At 42.9% G+C, this 25669-nt stretch overlaps 6 protein-coding genes across 13 annotated transcripts in view; 3 read left to right on the forward strand and 3 right to left on the reverse strand.

The window, feature by feature from the left end:
• Nucleotides 1–54: 54 nt before the first annotated feature.
• LOC120451102 (transmembrane protein 181) lies at nucleotides 55–2398 on the reverse strand. Of its 2 annotated transcripts, XM_039634509.2 has the most exons (8): nucleotides 2349–2364; nucleotides 1774–2288; nucleotides 1446–1702; nucleotides 1312–1392; nucleotides 1128–1227; nucleotides 791–1068; nucleotides 618–720; nucleotides 55–557 (listed from the first exon to the last, which is right to left on the reverse strand). In XM_039634509.2, exons 2-8 carry the CDS (start codon nucleotides 2222–2224, stop codon nucleotides 184–186), a joined length of 1644 nt encoding a protein of 547 aa, XP_039490443.1. In that variant the 5' UTR covers nucleotides 2225–2288; nucleotides 2349–2364; the 3' UTR covers nucleotides 55–183. The 2 variants fall into 2 exon arrangements, with proteins under 2 accessions (XP_039490443.1, XP_039490442.1); XM_039634508.2 differs by having other exon boundaries at nucleotides 1774–2398.
• Nucleotides 2399–2665: 267 nt separating this feature from the next.
• On the reverse strand, nucleotides 2666–4760 carry LOC120453074 (pre-mRNA-processing factor 17). Its single transcript, XM_039637600.1, has 3 exons — nucleotides 3888–4760; nucleotides 3345–3823; nucleotides 2666–3284 (listed from the first exon to the last, which is right to left on the reverse strand). Exons 1-3 carry the CDS (start codon nucleotides 4612–4614, stop codon nucleotides 2751–2753), a joined length of 1740 nt encoding a protein of 579 aa, XP_039493534.1. The 5' UTR covers nucleotides 4615–4760; the 3' UTR covers nucleotides 2666–2750.
• Nucleotides 4615–4719, reverse strand: LOC120453075. Its single transcript, XM_039637601.2, has one exon. The coding sequence runs from the start codon at nucleotides 4717–4719 to the stop codon at nucleotides 4615–4617; it is 105 nt and encodes a 34-aa protein (XP_039493535.1).
• Nucleotides 4761–5047: 287 nt separating the features above from the next.
• Nucleotides 5048–6061, forward strand: LOC120453893 (fas-associated death domain protein). Its single transcript, XM_039638810.2, has one exon. The coding sequence runs from the start codon at nucleotides 5145–5147 to the stop codon at nucleotides 5862–5864; it is 720 nt and encodes a 239-aa protein (XP_039494744.1). The 5' UTR covers nucleotides 5048–5144; the 3' UTR covers nucleotides 5865–6061.
• Nucleotides 6062–6430: 369 nt separating this feature from the next.
• LOC120452638 (probable ATP-dependent RNA helicase pitchoune) lies at nucleotides 6431–9148 on the forward strand. Its single transcript, XM_039636949.2, has 5 exons — nucleotides 6431–6729; nucleotides 6790–7017; nucleotides 7227–7910; nucleotides 7979–8604; nucleotides 8714–9148. The coding sequence occupies exons 1-5, from the start codon at nucleotides 6549–6551 to the stop codon at nucleotides 9038–9040; spliced, it is 2046 nt and encodes a 681-aa protein (XP_039492883.1). The 5' UTR covers nucleotides 6431–6548; the 3' UTR covers nucleotides 9041–9148.
• A 4031-nt stretch (nucleotides 9149–13179) lies between these two features.
• LOC120454707 (protein held out wings) overlaps nucleotides 13180–25669 on the forward strand; it is a 37116-nt gene continuing 24626 nt past the window's right edge. For all 7 annotated transcript variants that reach the window (XM_039640250.1, XM_039640244.1, XM_039640246.1 and 4 more), the window contains exons 1-2: nucleotides 13180–13337; nucleotides 13887–14382. In XM_039640250.1, coding sequence (XP_039496184.1) covers nucleotides 14052–14382 — 331 coding nt within the window. In that variant the 5' untranslated portion in view covers nucleotides 13180–13337; nucleotides 13887–14051. The remainder of the gene's footprint in view (nucleotides 13338–13886; nucleotides 14383–25669) is intronic.

Genomic DNA, 25669 nt, shown 5'->3' on the forward strand with positions numbered 1-25669 from the left:
CATGGAAAACTAAACATATTTCGGTATTTTTCAGTTTCATTGATAAACCAGAGATTAATTTTCTGAAATTTCTTTAATTTATGCATTATATTAGAGAATATTTTGTACACATTTAGCACTATAACTCCGGTTGCGCTATGGAACATTTGGGAAGTCGTTCTCACACCGATACTTCATCGCCGATCAATCGCTGTCGTAATCGTTCTTTCCAGCACCGCCGCCCACAGAGGTAAGCGGACGGCGGGACTCCTCGTCGGATCCGTAGACGACATCCTCGTCAGAATCGTCGATCATGGAAATAGCCGGATTATCCTTAGTAACAGCCAGCTCTGCCTGGGCGAATCGTCCATCTGGCGAGTACACATACGCCATGGTGTACAGGTAAAAATTAAGCAGTCCATAGAAGCACATAAACTGCGCCGAACTGCGATAGGTGGTGTTAAGTGAGGCGACAAAGTTGTCCTCGAGGATGCCGAAGCCAAAGCGACACGTCGTCACTGTTATGGATATGGACAGGACGAACAGCATGAGCAGCGTGAGAAACTTCAAGCGCATATCTAACCAAATGGATTAAGCATTATCAAAGATCAGGCTTGGATCACAGCAATATCTCTCACCAAAGTACGGCATGGAGCGCAGCTCGGTGTACGCACGCAGTAGCAACAGCACAAGATAGAGTACATACATGCAGCAGGCGATGTAGAAGAACATCTTGAAACCCTGAGAATGAGTTTTTTTTTGTCTTTTCAATTTTCATTGCTCTATAATGTTTTCAGCCATGTATACCCACATTGTAGTTTTTTGTATCCACAAAGTGACTGTATGTGGGATCCCTCAGCTCGTTGCACTTTTCCCATGTGGCCAGGACGATGGCGCACAGCCAAATGGGCAGGACGACGATCACCTTGACCAGGTAAAACCGCACAAAGCTGCGCTCGTTTTGTCGCAGTCCATGGTAGATGCACAGCCAAAACATAAGCAGAGCACAAAGGAACGTCGCTTGCAGAATGGCGTCCAGCATTCCAGGCAGCCAGGAGTTCATCAGGAATATTAGCGGAAAGAAGGGATCTGTGTGTTTAAGATCATTAGTCAATAAACTCGAACTAATCAGACTCACAAACACTTACTGTCGTACAAAAGGAGCAGAGGCAGGAGTACCGACAACCATCGCTGCTCAATGGACCAATCGTAGATCGGATACTTGCGCAAGGTGTGGGCATACCAGCACTGCAAGCAGAATGATAGTATTATTCGATATTTTTAAAGCCAATAACAATAACTATGTTTATTTTATGCAAATATGTCACTTACTATGACAATAAAGGTGAACAGCAGAAAGATGCACCTAAACCAGATTTCAATCTGCGTGAATTCCGGACTGTAAGTCTTGAACTGAATTGGAAAGTTAGTGACCATCATAATGGGAATGCCACAATGCCACTCACGTAAAATGTTATGCTGCGTATATTATACTTCTGATGGAATGACTCCAAGCCGTAGAAGCGCACTGTGATTATATAGTGGGCATAGTCAAGGAATCCCAGATGCATCACCGTGAACTCCTCGCAGTCGTTGCGTACGCAAACCAAGTGCCGTGTCCGATTGTGAGCCACTCCAGATCCGAGGACACTTTGTGGCTTGTGCTGCTCGTTTATGCCATCTATTGAGACACTCACCTGGAAACTCTTGTCGTACCGCTCGTCTAAATTATTGCCATATAAATGTAAGAAAAGTAAAACATTCGTTGTCACACGTTATGCCCACAAGACCCACCATCGTTGTTGTCCGTCACCAGCTTGGCTATCAGCCACATTTGCTGGGAATAGGTTGTCGTTAGCGGTGACTTCATGGCGAATGGTCCCTTCCCCAGGACCGTTGGGCTGTGCGCCAGCGAGGTATTCGCCAGGATCTGTTGGGCAGTCAGCGATGATGTGCTAGTTATGGGCGGTCCCGTCAGCCCGATGACGATGCCCAGACCAAAGCAGGTGAAGAATCCCAGGAAGACCATGACAAACTCGCGCTTGTGCATCGAGTAAAGCCGCATGTGGACGGATCGCTCGCAGCGATCGTGGTGATAGGCGGGCGAGATGTACCTGCTGAAGTCGCTGAACAAATCGCTGAACTGCGAGAGCGACGATTTGAGGCGCAGCAGTAGCCCGCCGGACGGCAGCTGGTAGGCGTAGCCCAGGCCAGAGGCATCCGCATCCGAGTGGGGCTTGGCCATGGCCGCTGGCAGGAATTTCGGGTGTCTAGCTGATGCTTGGGTTCCTCCTTGCCGTTGGCCCTCACTGCATCTCATCAATGCCGTAGAATACTTTTGATTTATCCTTTTTTTTCAGATAACTCACAAGTCTTCCACTATCCGCGCGACGTTTATGCGCCTTTTGTGGAAAATATCGATTTTGGCCAGCACTACTCGCATATGTTTTGGCTTGACTGTGGGGGTGGCTGGGCCAATGGGTGGTGGGCGGACCATCCGTCGAGTTGTTTGCCACTTCAAATGCACTGCGCATGCGGACTCTTATCACAACTGAAGGTAAATAAAAGCCACAGCTCGCAAAAGGGGGCTTGTCAAGGGAATGTTAGAGAACCGAACGAATGAACAACATACAAAATGCAATAAGACTTGATACGTAGCTATTCCCCATAAATTAAATAAGCTCAATTCGAACATAATGGGTATGCAATATAATCAATCAATTTACACATCAGTTTGGCTTACATCTATCTAGATTATTTTGTGCGAACCTTTAGTCCCAGTATTTTATCTGGCCATCCCAACCAGCGGTGACCACTTTGCTGGCCTCGTGCGGATGCCAGAGTGCACTGATGCAGACGCCGTCGTGCGCCTGCCACTTCTTGTACATCTTCGTCGTCTTCCAGTCCCAAATATAACATTTACCATCGCCATCGCCCGACACCAGGTAGCTCATGTCCGGTGAAAAGTCCAGCTGGCAGGCATAGCCAGAGACCATGTGACCGGTGAAGGTCTTTTTGCGATTCATCTTGAAGCGATTGAGGGCGGAGAAGATAACGATCTTATTGTCCAACGACTGGCAGGCCATCCATTTGCCATTCGGCGCCAATGTGACCGCCGGCATGGAATGCATAGTGGGATCGGCAATGTACTTCATGTCCACAGGAATGTCCCACTCCCATATGCGCATTGATTTGTCGTCCGAGGTGGTTACAAACCGTCGGTTGTCGTCCACAAAGGTGATGGTGCTCACTGATCCCAAGTGCCGGTCGTATTCCTGTACAATATCACCGCTGCGAGTGTCCCACTGCGATTTAATAAGAAAACATTTGTAATATGAGCACCTACTTTTGTCAATTTCACTTACGCAAATGATCTTCTTGTCGGAGGTACCGGCAACGAACAAATGTTGCTTGCTATTATCGGGATGGAATTTCACACAGAAAGGCATCTTACGGGTGGTGAATCGGGACACTACATCGCCCGTTTCGGCATCCCACAACTTTATGTAGCGATCATATGAAGCAGACAGGAAGTTGGTACCCTTGTTGTTCCACGCAATATCCTTGATGGCCTGCCGATGACCGGAAAAGGTCCGTATGCAGCGTCGTTCGCCATAAACCTCCCACAGTTTGACCCGGCAGTCCATCGAGCCGGAGAGCAAGAGATGAGCGGTCTTGGGGAACCAGCGAATGGAGGAAATGCCCTTATTGTGGCCCGACCAGGTGTGTATGTGCGCCTTGGGCAGGAAGCATTTTGGCGGCGGTGCATTCGATCTTAGATTCACGCCCAGATCATGAGGAGCATGCAAATAAGAGCGGCCCTGGTAGTCGTAAGCATCCTTGACTGTGGACGAAAGAGAAAAAGATCATTAACGATATATATTCGTTGGCAATTTGATTAAACTCACTGTGCAGTGTCGACTTCTCTTCGAGCGGCTTGTCCTCGGGAATGCGTCCGCGCTTATGCCGCTTAGACAGCAGCTCGTCCAGTTCGGCGCGCTCCTGTTCATTTGGCTTTGCCACCGACACCTCGTTCTCGAACTTGCCCCAGGGCCCCAGAAAGCCTTCAATGTCCTCGGGATTATCATTTTTCTCCTGCTTGCGCAGCTTCTTTGCCTTGGGCGCCTCGAACACCGTCTTGCCGTTGTCATCGTACGCGGACTGCAGGTCACCCACAAAAGACTGCCCGTCCGCCTGCTCGTCCACGCTGGGGTCCAATGCGTAGCCGTAGGTGTGAAAGGTGCGTCGCTGGTTCTCAAACTCGAACGCATTTATGTGGGCCTTCTCCACGTAGCCGGCCAGGGTGTTTCGCGGAGCGCGCTGTTGCATGGTGAGGTCTGGATGTTCCGGACCCTTTACCGGAGCATACATCTCCTCGTAGCGCGGATTGTAGGTTACCTCCTTGAGCGTGGGATCCAGAGTTCGGGGCACGGCCGATGCTCCAAGGGGAACCACCGTTGGTGCCGCACAAACAGCAATGGAGTTGGAAAGCGAGTGTGTCTTGTCCACGGGCAGCAGGTGATCCGGAATGGGAGCGGAGGACTCAGATTTGGCACCGGCCGTGGCGGTGGCGCCGGCGTCCTCATGGTCTGATTCTCCCTCCGAGGAACTGGCGTATGTCTGAAGGCCCAACATTTAGAGGCTGCGGACGAACTCTGTGTACTTGTTAACGAAGTGCTGAAGGTAGATCACGACCAGAGTGTAGAGGAGGAATACAAAAACGTTAATGGATATTTCCATTCGTCTAAACGATTGCGTTTATCATTAGTTGCTTTAGTAAAAGTAACAAAAACATAATTATATATCTATCGAAATTAGGGATGGTGCTATCGGTTATCAAAGTTATCGAATGGATATGTTACGGTCTTACTAATAGATCACGAAAATGTGTTGTAAATTGTATGGCGGTGCAAGTTTTAAGCTTATTTACAATTTATTAAGTTGTTAAGAATTAAGAGTTTAATATTAACTAAAAAAATATTAAATAAATAATTTATGTGATGTCACAGCGCATTTCGCCCCAGCCTCCATTCAATGCTGATCGATAACAGGTAAGCAAATGTTTGATCATGCGGTCATACTAATCAATGAGTGATACATTTTAACAACTTTGGATCGCTGGAAATACCGTCTCCTTCAGTCTAAGACTCGGTAAATTAGTCAGGATGACGGCAGGCAAGCACTGGAGCTACGACATCCTTAAACAGATCGCCATCGATGGATGTACCGAGGACGTCGAGGAGTTGAAACTAATGTTTGCCGATGAGATTGGTTCGCGACGCAGATTGGATTGCATACGCTCCATTCAGGATCTAATTGACTGCCTGGAACGAGCGGACGAACTGGCCGAGGACAAAGTAGAGCCACTGCGCCGGATGTCGACCAATATGCCGCAGCTTATCGAGGCACTCAATGGCTACACACCGCCGGAAAACTCTCGCACACATCCGGTGAATCTCTACCAGGAACTCCGATTGGCCGAGGAACTGCGCCAGCAACTCCGGATTGGTCCAGCATCCCAGGATGCTCCACCATCAGTTGCGGCTGTAGCTGCTGCAGTACCCACACCAGCAGTTCAAAACTATGCCACCCCAGCTGCTTTTACGGATCGCAAACGCACGGCGGTCTTTAAGAAAATATCAGAGGAACTGGGACGCTACTGGCGACGACTGGGCCGATCGGCGGGCATTGGCGAGGGCCACATGGACACCATCGAGGAGCGCTACCCGCACGATCTGAAGTCCCAGATTCTGCGACTGCTGCAGCTCATCGAAGAAGACGATTGCCACGATCCCAAGCACTTTCTGGTTCGTCTGTGTCGTGCCTTGGGCGATTGCGGTCGCAATGATCTGCGTAAGAACGTAGAGCAGATAATGTCACACTAGAACGCATTCCTGTGTGGCTTAAACTAAGTTTTAAGTACACAAGAGCTTGCAATTCATATGCATTTTGTTATGATACTAGTTATTAATGCGCTGGAAGGCAACAAAGCGATGCCTTCATTGTAATTGTTCATATTCTATTTCTTAAGTAATAATGCTTAGCAGTATCATAAAATAAATCAAATGTGTAATATAATAAAAGCTTAAAACAAATCAATTATAATTCAAAATGTAGTTAAACTTGTTACCCAAATTAACAGAATGATTCCCAATAAACAAACATACGTTTATCTTGTGATAAGAAATTGTGATTCCCCTTTGAATTATAAATGGCGAGCCATATTAATGCTGATTAAAACATTCTTATGTAACGAAACGCAAGTCGCAAAGCTAACTAATTGAATCATTAATTGAAGAATTACTTATTACAAACAAATTAAATAAGTTTTGCAAACGCTTTAGCTTTTGTTATCAACAAACAACTGTTTTTAAATTGAAAATTTGTTTACAAGCAGGGTCACACCTTTTTTGCGTGAAATTATCGAGTCCGCATATATCGATAAGCACGGCTGGCGGCCTATCGTTTGCTTCGGGGTGAATGAATAGCAACACGTGCGCGCAATATTTTATTTGGGAAATCTGTTTTTAACCATTAAAGTGTATTAGAAAGCCAACTTAAGTAGCACCATGTCTATCCGAGAGAAGCTGCTGATGAAGAAGATCGTAAAGCGGGAGAAAATGAAGAAGGAGCTTTCGCAGAAGAAGGGAAATAACAAGGCCCAAAAGCAGGAGCAACCCAAACAAAATGGCAATAAACCCAGTAAAAAACCGAAGAAAATCAGTAACAAACATGTGGCCGATGATCAGGGTACGACAGAAAACATGTGTGCATTATAAACATATTTAAGGTTTATTTTTCATTCCGCAGATGACGACTTAGAGGAGGATTTCCAAGAGGCGCCGCTGCCCAAGAAGAAGCAACAAAAACAGCCTCCAAAAAAGCAACCAATTCAGGTGGCCAACTCGGATTCGGAGTCCGATGAAGATGATGATGAGCAGGAGGATGAGGATGACGAGAATAGCGATTTGGACGAAGAAGCCGAAGATGATGAGGAGGAAGTAGCCAGCGGTAGTGAAGATGATGACCAGCAGGAAGGTCAGTAAAAGAGTCGATATTGAGAGAATTCTTTTTACTACCAAAAACAATGATGATTTTTAAAGGCGAATTTGAGCAGCCCTGAAGCAACGAGTTAATGTTGCCCAGAGCAGGCATGAAATCCAGTTGAAAACCAACTGAATTACATCAAACGTTTAATTACTGTAGCCTTGATTATAGCCTTTTTTAACTAACATTACCTATTCCAGATGAAGATGACGAACCTGTGCCAGCGAAGAAAACCAAGTTGCTTCCAAACAAGTCCAAGGCACAGAATGGCAAACCAGCCAAAGATGACGAGCCGTTTACCGTGGAATCCTCTCTGGCTGCTCTGGACTATCGGGATTCGGATGATCGCAGCTTTGCCTCACTAAAGGGAGCCGTGTCCGAGGCCACGTTGCGAGCCGTTAAGGAGATGGGCTTTACCGAGATGACTGAAATCCAGGCGAAATCACTGACACCCCTACTAAAGGGACGCGATCTGGTGGGTGCTGCACAGACGGGTTCCGGCAAAACGCTGGCCTTCCTGATACCCGCCGTCGAGCTGATAAACAAGCTGAGGTTTATGCCACGCAATGGCACCGGAGTGATCATAATCTCACCTACGCGAGAGCTGTCCATGCAAACTTTCGGTGTGCTCAAGGAACTGATGGCACACCACCATCACACTTATGGCTTGGTAATGGGCGGCTCCAACCGCCAGGTGGAGAGCGAGAAACTGGGCAAGGGCATCAACATTCTGGTGGCCACACCGGGTCGTCTGCTGGATCATCTACAGAACTCACCCGACTTCTTGTACAAGAACCTGCAGTGCCTGATTATCGATGAAGTGGATCGGATTCTGGAGATCGGTTTTGAGGAGGAACTGAAGCAAATCATCAATCTGCTGCCAAGTAAGTTGCGGATATCTATAAAGGGTTCCTAGTGTATTTTTAACGTACTTACTATCTAAACCTTTTAGAACGCCGCCAGACGATGCTCTTCTCGGCCACTCAGACAGCTCGCATCGAAGCGCTTTCAAAGCTGGCCCTTAAGTCGGAACCAATTTATGTGGGTGTTCACGATAACCAGGACACGGCGACCGTAGATGGACTCGAGCAGGGCTACATTGTATGCCCCTCGGAGAAGCGACTGCTCGTGCTCTTCACGTTCCTCAAAAAGAATCGCAAGAAGAAGGTGATGGTGTTCTTCTCGTCCTGCATGTCCGTCAAGTACCACCACGAGCTCTTTAACTACATTGATCTGCCAGTGACCTCTATTCACGGTAAACAGAAGCAAACAAAACGAACGACAACCTTCTTCCAGTTCTGCAATGCGGAATCTGGCATTCTCCTATGTACGGATGTGGCTGCTCGTGGATTGGACATTCCGCAAGTCGATTGGATTGTGCAGTACGATCCCCCAGATGATCCACGCGAGTATATTCACAGGGTGGGACGAACGGCCAGAGGATCGGGCACCTCGGGTCACGCCCTGCTTTTGATGCGACCCGAAGAGCTGGGCTTCCTGCGCTACCTTAAGGCCGCCAAGGTGCCTCTCAACGAGTTCGAGTTCTCTTGGCAGAAGATAGCCGATATTCAACTGCAGGTGGGTGCTTTTTTTAAGTTAGGTTGCTTTTTTTAGGAGATACAGAAAGATTAATATTGTAAGCAATGGGTTATGTTGATCTAAACCTTATGTTTCCTTTCCGTTGCAGCTGGAGAAACTGATCGCCAAGAACTACTTCCTGAACCAGTCGGCCAAGGAAGCGTTTAAGTCGTATGTGCGCGCGTACGACTCCCATCAGTTGAAGCAGATCTTCAATGTGAATACGCTGGACCTGCAGGCGGTTGCGAAAAGCTTTGGATTCCTAGTTCCACCCGTAGTTGACCTGAAGGTGGGCGCGGCCAAGCGGGAGCGACCGGAAAAGCGAGTGGGCGGCGGCGGTTTTGGTTTCTACAAGAAAATGAACGAGGGATCGGCCTCCAAGCAGCGACACTTCAAGCAGGTCAACCGCGACCAGGCCAAGAAGTTTATGCGTTAGTTTTTTTTAGATTTAGGCAGAGATACTGTTGCATATTGTAAATCTGCTGCTTTACTTGAGTGTGTATACAAATAGGCAAAAGATATAAAACTAAATGTTTCCAATTCACGAACTCACGTAACCATTTGGCCGGTCATCATCATCCGCTGGCATCCCACTCGATCTCTCGTTGCGGATGTGACTTCTCCTTATATGCCGCTTGTTGTTTCAAATGTTTATTGTTGTCGCCGTCGAGTCGAGCCTGAGTCGCCTCCCCAAATTTGGCCGATTGCGCTTTTTTATTTCGTCTGTTGCTCGCTAAATTGTGCCACTTTATGGCCCACGCTCGCCCAGTCCCAGTCCCTGCAAAACTGAGGCGACACTCTTGTTGGCCCAACTAATCGATAATCGGGCGTCTAATCAATTGCTGGCTTACGGGCGCCCACTGCACACTGCATTGGCCAATTGAAACGGCATTGGGCAGCGATCAATTTTCCAATAAAACTTGTTTAGGCCGCCTTGTTAAAGAGATTCCATCACCCACATTACCAAAATATAATTGCGGCCCACCTTGGCTTGAATCTATAGCAATGACTCAATAACTAAAATACATAATAATGGGATTTGAAGGTAAGAACTAATGTTTAATTTTAGGTATTTTAGTTTTTATATTTATTTATATTTAGTTGGTTTACTTAAAAACAAAGGGAAGCTTTTAGGAATTGATTAATAATACATTAACTATACACCTTTTTTTAATCTGTAAATAATTAGGAAAACATTTTGCCATTTAAAAAGTAGATTTTTAAGACATATTATTTAATGAAGTATAAAGTAAAATAGTAGTTCACTTAACAGTTTATAGTTTTAAATTTACACAACTATGAACTTTGAATTATTTTCAAGTTTTCGTGTTTCTGTAAGTGCGCAACACTCGGCGGCCATCGAAATGTATCAGCAAATTGGATGTTGTTGGGGGCGTGGGCGTGACGAATGTTGGAGACCACAACGCCGTACGCCCACAACCACCTACTAGCCACTAGCACTTGTTTCTAAAAGCCAAGCTAACGACGTTTGGGTGAATGAAAAAGCCAACGCGCTCGAGTTCACTCATTCATGCGCATTTTGCGGATCGTGTTAGTTTTGCCCAGACTGCGTCTTGTTGGATCCAATCAGCTGGCCGGGCACAATATGCAAAGTGGAAACTTTATGAATGGATTTGAAAAACGGAGAGGGACGCGAGACGCGCGAAGGGGTCCACCTGTGGGTCGCGGCGTGTGACACAGAAAATGCATTCGCACAGGTGACAAAAATGAGAATAGTATAGATACTACATTTAGGTAACCAACAAATGAATCTCTCATGATAAACATAAACCTGATGGCATAAATTCACATAAAAATCTTCAATATATAGTATTGTCTATTATAAGCAAAATTGTATTCATTTGTGAGGCGAAACCTTAAAGCACCACTCATGAACATGGCCAAAGTCAAAGCACATTGGACACTTTGGTTGACTGAGCGGGTTGCGCATGTGGTCGAGTGTATCTGACAGATACTTACTATCTGTGTGGGTGTTGCAGTTCGGTTTCTTTGTGGTCCCCCCTAAACTGACAAACTCAAATGTTGGAAAACCGGAGGCGCCCACATGGCCGCGTCTCATGCGTAATGGAAACAACTGGGAACTGGGAACTGGTTAATGGCCGACTGCCGCCTGGCTTTTGGCCAACATATTGCTAATTACACACTCTCACACCGGTGGTTGGTTGGTTTCTGTGTCGGCGGTAAATTAAGAAAAAGAATGCTTAATTTGTCGTTAAGTCACCAAACCGCTAAATGTCTTGGCCAAATTTGCATTCGACACAAGCGTGCAGTGGACAAAAAAGGATTCCCCCGACCAGCAAAGAGTGTTAGCGCCGCCTGGTAGGCTGTCCATCGCTGGAACCACTTCCTTATAAGCAGACGAATTGGTCAAACAATCGAATTGCATTTGGGATGCAATATCTCTCTGTTAATAGCCAAATAAAGAGTAATAACTCACTCATCTTGAAGGCGGCAAAAGAATTGTGGGGTAATCCCAAGTTTAGATTTCCATTTAGGTCTTTGTATTAATGGTGCATCACCAGTTGCCATTGAAATATATTAACAATACATTTTATTTCGGTTTGAATTTACACTTCAGTTCAAGCAATTCAAGCATTTTTCTCGCCTCACTTTACAGCTGCTGGAAAACTTTTGTATTGCGGCCATTTCGCTTTTCCCAAAACCGAAAGTGCTGCCCAAAACGACCTACTCACAGTGAAAAACACCACATTCAAAAGGGCAAATTCCAAAGCCCTAGAGAGATTAACGGCCCACGGAAAACTTGGCACTTTGGATCTGCCAGATGTCCAATAGGCAATACTTGGCAACGTGGGTGTGCGGATTGGAAAGGGCTTTGGTCGGTGCCCCAAAGATTTAAATCGGATATCCATAAGCATACAATGTCTCAATCGCCACGCACATTGACACATTTTTCAATGGCCGTAAAACTGTATAATGGGGTCGTACAACACATTTAATGTCGGCCCACACACAGGCCCATGCGATCGGTTTGAGCCAAGTGCACACAAATTTGGTGCGACTTGTGGCCGGGCTGTGAAACTTGGCCAGGTGAGGTCCGGTGGTGGGAGTCTGCTTTCCAATGGAACGGCCAATCCGATGTCCATCCACATCTTTGGCCACTTTAAACTTTCACGTCTCATTTTGGTGCATGCGGGTTAAACAAAAAATCGGATCTTGCCCCTTGCCAGCAAGTGGCAACTTTGGGTTCCGGTGAGGGATTCTCTTTTTTACCAGAATGTTGTTGAGGACACAGGAAAGACACACTAAGTTCGCCTGCCCCACTGCCATCTATTATCCTATCTGTATGAGAATCTCTATTTGATCAATGAAATAAAAAATGTACATATTTAAAATTTTAGAATAAAGAAAATTTTGAGGTTTTTAAGGTGGTCTTTATTTGGAAAAAAGACCGAAATTTATTTGTTTCAAGTTTTTTAAAACAATGTATGTATGTATGTTGTATGTTTGTGAAATTCGCCAACCACACGGAAGCCAGCGAAAAGTGTCTTTTGCGATGGAAAGTAAAAGTTGTCGCCGGCCTAGGGTCGCTTATATGGTGCGTCCATCGAAACGCTCGCGAATGCCAATTTTCCCACATACATTTCGCGTTTCTGCGGCAAAGTTAACCAAGTTAACACCAACATTTGGCCAGCACGGGTTCGGTGGCTCATTTGCATGGCGTTTTGGTCTTGGGGCCCAGATGCTAGCCCCCGCATATGTCCGGCGAAACAAAATGCCGCTTGGTTCTAATCTGCCAGCAATTTCCGTGCGCAATTAATGCCTCCACAGCGCAGGGTCTTAATTAATTCAAAATCAACGCCAACGCGCCAAATGGTGGCCCACCCAGCGACTAGGTGGCAACGCTGAATGTTGTTAGTCAATTAGTGTACTAACTAGGCACTATTTGGACAAAAATTAATAGGTCACCGTTGTATTTAGTTGTTTTTGGCTTGTATGTCCATTTTTTAACTTTAATATTCACATTTTTGGGCAAAATATGTGTAATAAGTTAACCAGCTGCGCAACTCTGTTTGCGCGGAGTGGCAACGCTAGTGGGTGATCTCGCATGCGGGCAGTAGGGTGCGAGAGAGCCCAGTCGGAGAGAACCTGACGTCACAATGTTTATTTTTGGAGTATTTTTTATGGAAATGGTTATAAAAACGTTTAATATATTTGATAAGATTGTAGATTTTTGCTAAATTTATTCTTCAAAGCCCATACGAAATTTTTCAATTTACTTTTATAAGCTATTTTTGTTATATGTAATAAAATTGTCTGCAGTCCCAATAAATTTGTGATAGTTTAAGCTTTAAATACAACAAAGAGTGTTCAAAAGAAAAGAGTGTTTAAATAAAGGTGTATAAAAGATGAAAGTAACCCAAATATATAGATAATTATTTTGGTTTTTAAATATTTATTAAAAGCATTCGCACTTTGTGACGTCACAGGGCGTGAGAGCGGAGAGGCGAGTGCGCACTGAAACCACCACCCTGCGATCGCACTGTCATGATCTCACACTTTCAACGTTTTGTGCTCTTCGCTTCGCATTCAGTTTCTTTTTCTCTTTCTTTGCGCACGGTTCAGTGGTAGGAAAACTAGGAGGAATCGTTCAGTAAAGTCCCGAGATCCGTTCGCTATTCCCCGACTCGAATAAAATCCATATACACATATATATCAAATAAACAAAGGAAAGGAGTCCTCACAGAAGAGAAGTGTGTTTCAAAAACAAAATACTTTCGAAACAAAACGAAATGAATAAGCCCAAAGCCATCCAGCAGCAACAACAAATACATAATCAGCAACTGCATATTTCAGCGAATTTTGCAGCGTTTTGAGATCGTTTAAGTGGCCTTGCCCACTCGGTACATATCCAGGCAAAGGAATTTATACCTTTCTATCTTCAAAACGTTGAAATTTGCGTATAAAATTTATTTAAATATATTTTTGTTGTATTTGCTGTTGCAGCAGCCAAATGAGCGAGGGAGAGAGAGAGGCAGCTATTTTGACATTCTGCTTTCATTCATCTCCGTCGCATATACAGTTTTACTGTATATTGTCCATGTGTGAGTGAGAGATCGTCGAGGAATTTTTTGCCTTCGCTTTCGACTTGCTGAGCTCTCTCGCTCTCTAAGTGTCTCTCGCGCTGCACTGTTGTTGTTGGCGATCGTAAAAAATACTTTTGGGCGGAGTTGTTTTCATTTTGTTTTCCGTTTTCAATATCGCTCGCGTACGAAACTTAATGAATTTCCCAACTCCCACAGTAACGTGTTAAAAGTAGCAAAAACCAATTAAAAAAAAGAAGTGTGCAATAAGTAAAGAAAGCAGAGACCCAAGGAAAGTTGAAAGTTCAAAACCAGAATCTCGTCGAGAACAAAACAAAAAGTCCCCAAAAACACAAACACACACACACACACGCACGCAACAAAATGAGTGTCTGTGAGAGCAAAGCCGTTGTGCAACAGCAACTGCAGCAGCACTTGCAGCAACAGGCAGCCGCAGCAGTTGTTGCGGTCGCGCAACAGCAGCAGGCTCAAGCTCAAGCCCAAGCCCAGGCCCAGGCTCAGGCGCAGCAGCAAGCGCAGCAGCAGCAGGCGCCGCAGGTGGTGGTCCCCATGACCCCGCAGCACTTGACCCCGCAGCAGCAGCAGCAGAGCACACAGAGCATCGCCGACTATCTGGCCCAGTTGCTCAAGGACCGCAAGCAGCTGGCCGCCTTCCCCAACGTCTTCACCCACGTCGAACGCCTGCTGGACGAAGGTAAGTCAAAAGCATGTGTCATCCTTCCAGTCATCCTGCAAAAGTCACAGTTACTAGGACAGCATCATCCTAATCGAGAATCCAAGATTCAGAGGAAAAGATACAAAATTACTAGTTACGATTTGAATCAATGTCTTTTTCTTTTCATCTAACAGCAAAAACAGTCTTATTGAGGTGCATAAATTGTTTACGCAACCTCCCATTCCTTTTGCCGTATTATCCTTTTATTTATCAAGCACCTGAGCTAATTCTCATTTTATGCCAGTTCTTAAATAGACTACGCACAAAAACAATTGAGATATCCTTTTTGTAATGGTTAGTTTCTGAAATCTGGAATGTATTACAAATTTGTGTAAATATACAAAAATTTCCGATAATGTGGTTTCTTTTGGAGATTAAAATTCATGAAAGGAACTTTAAACTATTTTCGTAAACAAATCTAAGCCATTCCAGTTTGGTTTATATCTTTTTTGATTGTTCAAAAAACAATTGCAAAGCATTTTAACTCCGGGAATCTGACGGGATTTATTGTAAATATGTATTGCAGAGATTGCAGGTATTTGGAACACATTTACTTTGGTTAAATGGGAAAGATAAAATGAGTAAATATGTTATTTTAAAGTGGTGACTTCATGTTCATTCTTAAGTTCCAGGCATGTTACAGACTAGGGTGTCTCTAACCAAGTGATCACTGTAGTTCAATCAGTTTTGGGGCATGGATCTCTGGGTGTCTGGTTTGTCTCCTCGGCGTCTCCTTTTCGGCATCTTCGCCATCGCGGGTTCCGAGTTCATTCCACCTTACAAAACCCAAACGAGATGTTTGTTATTTTTAGTTACTTCCTTTTTGTGCGCCTCTTCGCGAGCGCACACTACTTACACTCTCACCGCGCTCTCTCCTTTTGTGTTCTTGGCCCCACACTTGACTGCCAGTGCAGCCTTTGTTGTTCTTGTTATGAATTCTTTGTTGACTCGGCCATTCGTAAACCAAAAAGGAGGGCGGCGGAGATTTGGAGAGAGACGCAGAAGGAGATACGAAACCGCAGGGGGGAACCCCCAGCACAGAAGGAAACACGGAATGTTGTGTGATATGATTTGATAAGATCAATTAATTCACAGCTTTAACTCTAACATCATTATGTTAATATATGCTATATATCAAAAAGTTCCGAATCTGTAACATTATTGGATCCATTAAACAACGATGTGATTTGCTCTGTGCACTAAAAGTGTAGCAAACTTATCTGAAGAATGCCCAAATTATCCCAAATGCCCACGCTTTGCCTCAAACACCAAAAAAAAAGAAAAGAAAATATGAATAAATATAAGACAACGGAGCAAACACTCTAAAAAGGCAAACCGACAAAAGTCAACTTTCGGGGCGGGATAGGGGCGGGGGCGTGGCACTACCTGGTCGCATCTTGTATCTTGTTTCTCGCATATCGCAGCTCTCGTTTCTGTATTTGCCCAACATCTGTTGCCCATATGCAGGCCGGCCAAGAGGGTGTGTGTCGCCTCGTAATGACAAAATTATGTTGCACATATACACAGATTCAGATACTCGTGGTGCGGTATTTGCGGATTGCTAGGTACCGCTAGATTGCCAGGGTACACATACTATACAGTATATGCTTGGGTTACCTTAATTTAAGTTCTTTTCCATATCTCTTGATCAATTTGCTTATAATTATATTGAATTTAAACTACGTTTAATTACTGCAATTAATCTGAAAATGTGATAGCAAATCGTCTGTATAATAAGATGCAAGATCTTGATTTCTTTCTTCATTAAGAAAATATCCAAGAAGTCGGTGGTGGTCTTATCTAGACCAATCAGATTATTGATTACCAGGTACCAGGTATCGCACAGTCGGAAAACTCGCCCAAAAGCTTATATTCTTGTTTTGGTTTTGTCTCGGCATAGCTGCAAACTAGTTTGCCTGTCTACAAATTGTATTTGCTAAAAGCAAAGCGTTGACAATTTGTAAAACTCGTTCCACCAGACTACGAAATCCAAAGAAGTGAAAAAAATACGCAAAACAAAATACAGATTTCAAACCCACCTCGTTGGCTTATCAGCTTAGTGGGAGGGTGTCGGACTGGATTTGGGATTTGAGATCTGGGAACTGGGAACCCAAAGTGCCGTCCACTATATACGAATACTGACCGTATTCGAATGCTACTTGGCCCGACCGCTAACGGCTTTCAACTTTTCAACTTGCTAGAAGTTTTTGTGTTTTTTCTCATTTTGCAACTTTCTCTTTTCAATTGCTGTCGTCGCTGGGCTGTGTTTTTGTTTTCGTTTGCCTGACATGCGGGCCAAATCCAAACCCAACATTCACATGCGGTCTTTCGGGCAACTCAAAAATTGTTTATGTTTTACCCTTTTCCCAGAGGGTACACAATTTATTATCCGAATTGCCTCGACTGGAATTTTATATGTCATTTCCTTGATTCTTTCAACCCATTTCCCTTGGGTTTCTTAAGTTTTTTTTAATGAAAGCCCACCAATTTGAACTAAGTAAGATCTGCTTTAATATGTACTTAACTTTATTTTATTTAATTATTTTATGTAATTTGTTAATCAAACAAAAGCAGTCGCCTATCAAATTGCTATTTTATTATAATTTTACTTAAATCATTTCGATAACGAACATACAATTGGGTGACTTTTGATGTGTTTGTTACTATCAGAAAAAAAAAATTTTAAGTAGCTTAAACTATATTTGAAATTTACCTGCATACAATTTGTGACTGTCAGAGATATTGCGAGAGATCTAATTAGGTTCCTGCCTTACCTCAAGCAACACTAACATCAGCAATCGCCTCTTTTGCGGTTGCGGTTGCTGTTCTTTTTATTTTGTTGTGTTTTTTTTGTTTATTTTATTTTGTTTTTATTATTGCGGGTGTGCAGCTAAGTTTGCTTCAGGTTTTGGACGTGGGGCTCTGCTCGCAATCATCAGTTGGCTACCTGTTGGGCGCTCGCCCGTTCACTTGAAATGCACAGCCTGCGATTGCATTTGAATGGCTGTCTGTGTGGAAATATCTGCGTATTTACTGTGCGTTTCACAGCTATAAGGCACTGCAGATGGTGTACCAGAATATAAAATATTTGAAACTCAACTTCTTAACTTCTCTTTTTTTATCAATAGTTAATGAGCTGGTGATAAATAAACTAAATGTTCGAAATATTTTAGGATATTCCGGTTTAATATCGCATATACATCTGCGAACTGGATTTGGTTAAGTGATTATGTTTGGCTGTCAAAATTGTTTTAATAAATTACTTGTCTGGTCTTTGAACTAGAATCAATTGATATTTCTCTACTACTGAAACGCACTGTAAATTTTTAAGTATTTGAGCATACTATGCCTTCTGTTTATTTGCCGCCTTTTTTATCGTCTTCATTCGTTCAACGCTTTTGGCACTGCTGACATAAATTTTTGTTGTTATTTTGACGAGTGTGTTGTTTGCTTTTTGGATCTCTGACTCACGCCCCAAACGAAACAAAAAGAAGAATAACTTTTGGCCGACAGCAGAGGCAGGCACTCGCATTGTATCTGTTAGATATGTATGTAGCTATAGCTCTATGACACACGCCGCTGGAGCACGTTTCTTCGCCCGAATCTGTATCTGTATCTCAGCCGTATCTGTATCTGTATCTGTTGCTTTCGGCTCTCCGCTATTCATAGTCGTCGCATTTTGCACAGTTGAAGTGTGCCTAGACTGTGTGAATAAAAAAATGACGACCAGACGTCAAGAGGCCCGAGCAAAAGCTCTACGATCTCGGATCTCGGATTACCGGCGACCAAGCATAACTGCACGTACTATATCGCACTCGGAGATATCATTTTTGTCTCGCAGATATCACATCTTCCGCATGACGTTTGTTTACCTGGCCAGAGGACAGCAAACAGTCATCTGAAGGCCCTAGATATGATAAATTCCTAGTTTTTGTTTTCGAATTCGGTGGGGCCCACACCTGGGCGTTATAATTATAGAAATTGTGCTCGCTGTTACTGCAACCCAAGGTGTATATCCACATACATCTGTCAGATACGCATCCAAGTTTGTATCATGTGCAGCGAACAACCTGAGAGAAAAAAACCAGAAAAGAGCAGACCAAAATCAAATTACGTACACCCGCAACGTGAATGTTTATATGACCGATCTATGTATCTATATATATACATATATAAATATATATATATAGGCACAGATAGGTGTATATATAGTTTGCCGAATGTGTTCCTCGGCATTTCTCGTATACAGAAATTTTTCTCTTTCACTCCGTCCGACATTTTTCATGAAAATTTGAAATGTGTTCCATTTCATCTAAATTTAGATTATTGGAAAATGGGTTTTCGCCTGCCACCATAGCGGTTGGAATTCTGTTTCGTCGGATTTTCACCGTTTAGGGCGTTGGTTTTCTTCTGACCAAAAAACATTTAATTTTGAAGGCCTGGCCCGCCGATTGGTAGAGCCATTAAAATCGGGAACTGAAGTATCTTGTTGACATTAATGCGGCTGCTGGTCTTCGGATCCGAGTTGAATGCAAACACAGTGGAGCTAAAAGGCAAACAAATAAATGGTAATGATTGGCCCATCCTCGCTTGAAAAAGATACATTTGAGCCATTCCATTGAACATCCAGCGTTACGATCGTTTCGTTTGGTTTATTTCGCAAAGAACTAAGCTCTGTGTGTTTTCGTACTCACAATTTCTAATAAAAGTATTCAGATATTTTTTTCGGTGCATCAGAAACAGCAGCAAGCTGCCATGAGCATTTTAATTTAGTATTTTCATAGGCACGGCTTTCGAGTTTGGGTATGAGGTTCCCTAACTGACGTGCTCATAAATTTGTTGACAATTGTTATGCGGAACGCGTAACCCTCCACGTTTTTCCCTGTACGCTCCTTACCGCCCGCACAATAGCAAATCGACCCCAAATGATTCCATGCGATTCCCTACGATCCAATCCAATCCAATCGGATTCGATTCAATTCGTTTCAAGCCCCTGCCCATACACGTCTCATTGCGTTTTCAAATTCAATTAAAATCTTTTGTCATGACCATCGATCGCTGGTTTGCTTTGTTTTGATTTCTGATTGGCTGTTGGTCGAAAATGCACCGATGCGTTTGCACGGAAGTTGACCATGGCTTTAAAAAAAAAACAAATGAAGCTATCGACATCGAGCAAAACGGTTAGTAGATTGCATCAAAAGGGCATTGATCGTTGGCGAAAGTTTCTGGGGGGTTTCTGGGAGCGTTTTCGATTCGGTTCATCGCATTTAATATGGAAAGTGCCTGGGAGTGGACAGGTTTGATGATGGGCCGCAATCCCATTATCTAATACTGGTAGTACAAGAATTTTTTTAAATTCCAGGCTTGAAATACATATTCTGATAATTTTTTAATGGCTCAATTTATTGTCCACTTGGTGTGGTGGCTTAAATTGAAATCATATCAATTTCTTGATGTAATACTCATGAGTTTTCGCCTGGCAGCTGCACAACTTGTCAGGCAGTAGCAAAATACACACTCAGCTCTCAATTAGCGTTTTCCCTGGAAACCCCATGTTTCTTTGTATGTTTAAACGTTCATATGTATATCTATTCTTTTAAGCGAGCTCTCGCCCACACACTCAAACCCGGAGATTACGTCATTTGCCGAGTTATTTGATAGCCAGGCTGCATCAAATGTTCGTTGTTGGTATTGTGGCAGAACGAATTATTTTTGACAAAAATAGCCAACTCACAAAAAAAAAAAGCTAAAAAATATAATGGGGAAACAAAGAAGCGCGTAATTAAAATATTTTTCACATGCTCGGGTTTCTTCCCCACACGCAGCAAAAAACACATGGAACTTTCAGCATGGCGCCCCTTTCCTTACTCCCCATTCGTTGCACTGGAAAAAATACAATGAACATGATTTTTATAATGAAACTGTAATGTGAAAACGATGTTATGAAAATCATAATTATAAAAAATTTTCGATGTGTGGCTTTACAGATTTGTTGATGAGAAGAGTTCAATGAAATATAATTATGAATTCGAGGCTTACCACTAATTTCCCTCTGTGCACCACCCCCTGCTTGCCACGCAATGAGGCACGCGACTACCAGCAGCAGCAGCCATGTGGCATTAGACAATTGCTTTAATATGCCACCAGGCAGGCAGCCGACGAGCTGTACAAATTGAACAATTTGATAACAAACGCGCAGGCAGGGAAAAACAAAGGAGGGAGCCCAAAAGGGGGAGGCACACTTGAGCCAGAGATACAAAGAGGCAACATTGTGGGTATGATGCCTTTGAAGTTGCCTTTTGACTCTCGGTGCCATATGGTCGGTCGTATCTGTATCTGGGATTCTCAACCCGAACTTGCAACTCCTCGACGTATGGTACTATACATACTTATATGGGCATTCGATGGATGCCACTTGAAGCGGCCGCAAGTGAATCATTTTTATTGTACCGATGTGCATTTGCCATTCGATTTATATCGGTAATCAATTTAATTTTTCAATTGCTTTCGAAACTCCCCCAGACATCAACTCCGTTTGGCGTGTGAAATGCGGGCAGCGAGCAACTTTCCACCCCGAATCCTGAAACAGCATGAAAAACATTTTCCGGGATGCTAGATACCTTGAGTTTTGGCAATCTTGTGTAGGGTCTGACATTAAAAAAAATTACTAACTGTCGAAAAACGTTCCATTCCCTTTAATTACGACAGTTAATACTGATTTCATAAACGAAAAATAGTTCCACACCCATGAAGACAGCCACAACGACCTCTCAATCTTAATATAGGGCAAATAAAACCTCTAAGTGGGGAATTAAGATAATGAGGCATTCACTTGACAACCAACCACACAAGAAAAAATTAAAACAAAAGTCAAATTGTCAACAGACTGGTCGACAAACGCCTTTTCCGACTTTTTGGGTATTTTGGGGCGTGTGCTCTGCTATACAAAACTATGAAAAAACATTAAAAAGAAATCATACCAGCACATTTGAACACGAACAACGACCCAAAAATGCGTCATATGTGAGAAAACAAAACAAACTTTGAGCCAAAAACAACGGCAACGTGTGAGCATAGACAAAAAAAAAAAAACACAAAAGCTGCTACGGATACAGATTGAGATGGAGATACTCTGGCCGAGTAGTTGTAGTTTGTTTCTTATCTCTCGACTTATTCACAGCCATGAGCAGCATCATTGATTCGAGACAATTAACGGCAGCGTAATGCTACAAAATAAAGGAGGAACATAAAAATGGAGGAAGAGAGAACTGTAAGCATTAGATCAAGATACAAATACCGTTGAAGCATGCAGATGTATTCCCCAAGTATCTATGTATCTTATCCGTTAGTTACTCAAATAGATTCTTACCTTTTTTGGTCAATTCGTAAATGGGCTTTGAAATGGTGAGTTTTTAAAGGTTCAACTTTTTCACCGACATATAAAATAAAGCAATACTGCAAATATAAAGAGTATTTATCAGTCAATGCCATTTGGTTTTTCCAACATTTTTTGCTACTAAAAAGTAGCTGTAGCACTCGTAGCTCAAGTGTCCTCAATCTATGTATCTTTGTATCTCAATTTTGTTACTCTTTCAACGCGGTGAGTGCAATTGGGAAATGCTAGAAGAAACGCGTGTTTGCTTTTTGCAGCATGAATGAATCTTGTGAGCCAAAGTCCGTCGTTGTCACGTCCTTTGTTGTGTTTACCTGTCGGCTGTATATGTATGTATCTGTAGCTGCTTGTATCTGTATATGTGCAGTTGTTTTTGATGGCATTATGGGGTATTTTTTCTTTTAGGGGAATTTAACAGCCGTTTCAGTTTTGCGCTTTTTGTCCGAATTTCACTAGACCAAATCCTTGCAAATTTGTCCCATCGAAAGGTTTCGAGTGAAAGGATTGTGAATATAACAAAGGTAAATCAAAAAATGGGTTAAGTAGGTCCCTTCTTCATGCAAATGACATCAGCTGTTCAAATCAACCTGCGGGGGAGGGAATGTCGTTGCATTTGCTTTGAATAGTCTGTTTTTCTCTCTTGTCTTTGTCTTTTTGTGACTTTGCGCGTCTTACCTCTGGCTCAATGATTTTCATTTTTTGGCAGTAACTTTGGCTTTGGTTTTTGATATGCCATAAATGTTTAATGTCGTGCTGAGTTAGCCAGCCACGTTTTGTTTGTATCTGCGTATTTGGGTTAAAAGCCATTTTATATGGACGCCCAAGCGTTGCTCATGTCAATCATGTGGCTGCTGTAGGCGTATGAATTAATTGCCCAGCAGCTCCTCAATGAAGTCACATTTTATGTTTGTTGTTATTCAAGGAACTCTCTTTCTGCTGCGATTGCGGAGAAACGCAGTGGCTGAACTCAAATTAATTGTATGCAAGCGATTCAAATTAAAGGGTGGATTTCAGGCGGTTATGTAAATTGACAAGTTTCCTTATTGGGCGGACGATTTTAAATGCTTAAATGCGGGCTCTGAATTATAAGTGAAATGTGTGCTTTTGTGTATAATAAAATGCGATCAATTGTTGATGCCAATAATTAATTAATTAAATTTATATGCCTGCTATATTTCATTTTTTATTTTGATTTATATTTTGTTTTCGTCGTGCCTTTATTGGATGGTTGAATCTTACTTACTAAGGCCCACTATGATGGGTTGATCATTAATTTATTTATGACACTTTCTAGGAGCACATGTGGCCCTGAAATCTGAGCCCAGCTTCACTTTCAACTGCCCACACTGACAACTTCCACTCAATCCTCCTCTTATTTTTTTCCTAACTGACCAAGGACGACTCGTAGCTTATCAACGGCTGGAAAACAGCTGAATGTCATTGGCATATGGACCATGTCTAAATACTTCAGGAGAACGTCGAGTGCACTTGCATTTTCATAGCTTTACGTAGGCTTTTCCGGTTTTTCCACGCACATTTCGAAGCCCACAGATAAATATTTTGTCACACAAAGCGACACTTGAGGCGGAGACAGGCGGTCCAATGAAAATAAATATAAATTTAAGGAAAAGAAATGAAATGAAATGAAAAGGGAAGGGAAGGGAACGTAGAAGACGCCAGACTAAAAATAAACAAGAAACGTGGGCGGAAAAAGCCAGAAAGAACAAGGAAAGGAGAAGCAAAGGTGTTAAGAACAAGTTGCACACTCAGCCAAATTCCGAATCCAAGTGGCTAAGACTACCCACCTACATGTGTGTGTGTGTGCGTGTGTGTGTGTACTTAAAGACATTTATTATTTTAATAAATCCCATTCAAGGCAAGACGACGACGGGCTGGCAAAAAGAAAAGGCGGCAACTTTGGCTTTTGTTTCAAAACGAGTTGTTGGTTGTTGGCCACACTTCAATGTTGGTCAAGCACATTACGCTATGTACACACACAATTACGTGTTGGTGGCTATTGAGTACATAATATATCATTTCTATTTCGTTTTCGGGTAGGTGGTGATCAAGTGCTGTTGGCAGAGAAAGAGGTTTTTACCTTGATGTGCCTGTGTTACACACGGCGTATGGGCGATATATTGATTATGGGACGCGACTTACGCATCTCTTTCATTCGATCTATTAAATTCATGCCGCACCAAATGGCTTTCAGCTAATTATGGATGAGGGGAAAATATTATAAGCATGACATAAGCACCCATAAGTTGCCAGATCCAAATGCGGCACATAACTGCAACTTTCTCCAAATGCCATAGGCTACAAATAATTTTCCAATAGCCAAAGTCCATGGACCAACTGAAAACATTTCAGAGTTGCGATGTGAAAAAAAAGAATTATTTTCAATTTCCGCCAGAACGCAAGCTGTGAGTTTTCAAAACAAAAACGAATAGATATATACATTTATAAATGTATATTGCGCTCGCATAATTCCATACATATACATTTTGTAATAAAAACACGCCAAGGGATAACGAGAATTTGATGGAACGCAGCCGTTTTTATATTTCTTTGGAGAAATTCGGTGTGTTTACACAGGCTTCCGAAACTGACCGTACGAATTTATTGTGTATTTTGTATAACGAAAATTAATCAAGCAGAGTCCCCAATGCAATCGCTAAACTCAAACAAGACGAAGGCAATTTGTTGTAAATTTATAATACAAGAGGTCGTGAACTCTGTGGTCGTCGCCGGCCTCCAGAATCATCATCATCTTCTTGTTTGTGCTCACCACACGTAGTCCGGAAAAGTCATTCGGCTACTCCAGAAATAAACAAGCCAGAAGCGATGGCAGCTCCCAATGAAAAGCAACATTTCGGAGTGTGGGGCATCCTATAAATATGCTTAGAAATAGAATAATGGCCACGAATCAAGAAAATAACAAAACTAGATTCTCTGACTGTAAGAGTTTTTCCGCTGATTGAGGCGTTCGAGTTTACTGAATCCAGCAGTTGAAATGCCTTCTTCATCTCGCGATGATTCAGTTTGCCTTTGAATCGATGAAATATTTACAGATTTTCAAGGTAATAGGGATGTTTTCTGCTGGAGATTTCATTTTAAAGAGAAGATATAATCCAAGAATAAGGTACAAGGCTGCGAGCTAGAAGTAAACATCTTTAATTAATAGAGATGGAAAAAATGCCGCAAGCAGGATCATAAATCCATCTTTCATCTATTGTTTGTACTAGGTCGTATATTATGTCCCCATCACCGCCATCGCAATGTATTAATCTTATCTAATCTGAGCTATATGCTTTTCGTTTACTTGCAGGTGAGTCTCCTTATCTCCGCCGTACAGTAGCACCTACGACAAGAACCAAATGCCGTCGGCGGTGTTGGTGAGCGGGTGAAGCCACTAACCTGATTGGTTGAGTACACATATCGCCTATTAGCTATACTAGATATTGTTAGCTTTTAATTGGCTTAAGCAGCCATTGCAATCGGGCGACGAGCGCTGAGCAAAGGGTGCCCTGGCCACAGCCATCCCATCATCATATCATTGTTGGTTGGATTGAGTTGAGCTGAGTTTTTATGAGCCCCGGGGCCATAAAATCAGCAACAGTTAATTGCTTTATAAAAATGGGCGCGTGTGTCGTCGACGACTACCGTTTCATTAGCTCGTATTTTTTTCGTAGGTGACTAACCAAGCAAATGAGTAAATTGTCATTCATCTCTCGCTGCCCCAACTGAGCTATGAAATTTATGCACTAAAGGCTTCAATTTTATTCAGCAATTTTTTTCTATTTCTTTCATTTTTTTTGGTTTTGCATCATTTTGTGCCTGTCAGCGGTCTGCGTTATTGAACACAGCTCAACC

The sequence above is a fragment of the Drosophila santomea genome, chromosome 3R (assembly GCF_016746245.2).
Source record: "Drosophila santomea strain STO CAGO 1482 chromosome 3R, Prin_Dsan_1.1, whole genome shotgun sequence".
NCBI lineage: Eukaryota > Metazoa > Arthropoda > Insecta > Diptera > Drosophilidae > Drosophila > Drosophila santomea.

Excerpts from the sequence above, each read along its gene's own strand:
- LOC120452638 (XM_039636949.2), top strand. The coding sequence starts at position 6,549 with ATGTCTATCCGAGAGAAGCTGCTGATGAAGAAGATCGTAAAGCGGGAG. Across the intron at positions 6,730-6,789 it reads ACATGTGGCCGATGATCAGG|ATGACGACTTAGAGGAGGAT; the intron begins GTACGACAGAAA and ends TTCATTCCGCAG. Across the intron at positions 7,911-7,978 it reads AATCATCAATCTGCTGCCAA|AACGCCGCCAGACGATGCTC; the intron begins GTAAGTTGCGGA and ends TAAACCTTTTAG.
- LOC120453075 (XM_039637601.2), bottom strand. The coding sequence starts at position 4,719 with ATGGAAATATCCATTAACGTTTTTGTATTCCTCCTCTACACTCTGGTC.
- LOC120451102 (XM_039634508.2), bottom strand. The coding sequence starts at position 2,299 with ATGAGATGCAGTGAGGGCCAACGGCAAGGAGGAACCCAAGCATCAGCT. Across the intron at positions 1,228-1,311 it reads TGTTCACCTTTATTGTCATA|TGCTGGTATGCCCACACCTT; the intron begins GTAAGTGACATA and ends TTCTGCTTGCAG. Across the intron at positions 1,069-1,127 it reads TCTGCTCCTTTTGTACGACA|ATCCCTTCTTTCCGCTAATA; the intron begins GTAAGTGTTTGT and ends TTAAACACACAG.
- LOC120453074 (XM_039637600.1), bottom strand. The coding sequence starts at position 4,614 with ATGTTGGGCCTTCAGACATACGCCAGTTCCTCGGAGGGAGAATCAGAC. Across the intron at positions 3,824-3,887 it reads AGAGAAGTCGACACTGCACA|TCAAGGATGCTTACGACTAC; the intron begins GTGAGTTTAATC and ends TTTCGTCCACAG. Across the intron at positions 3,285-3,344 it reads CCGACAAGAAGATCATTTGC|TGGGACACTCGCAGCGGTGA; the intron begins GTAAGTGAAATT and ends ATTAAATCGCAG.
- LOC120453893 (XM_039638810.2), top strand. The coding sequence starts at position 5,145 with ATGACGGCAGGCAAGCACTGGAGCTACGACATCCTTAAACAGATCGCC.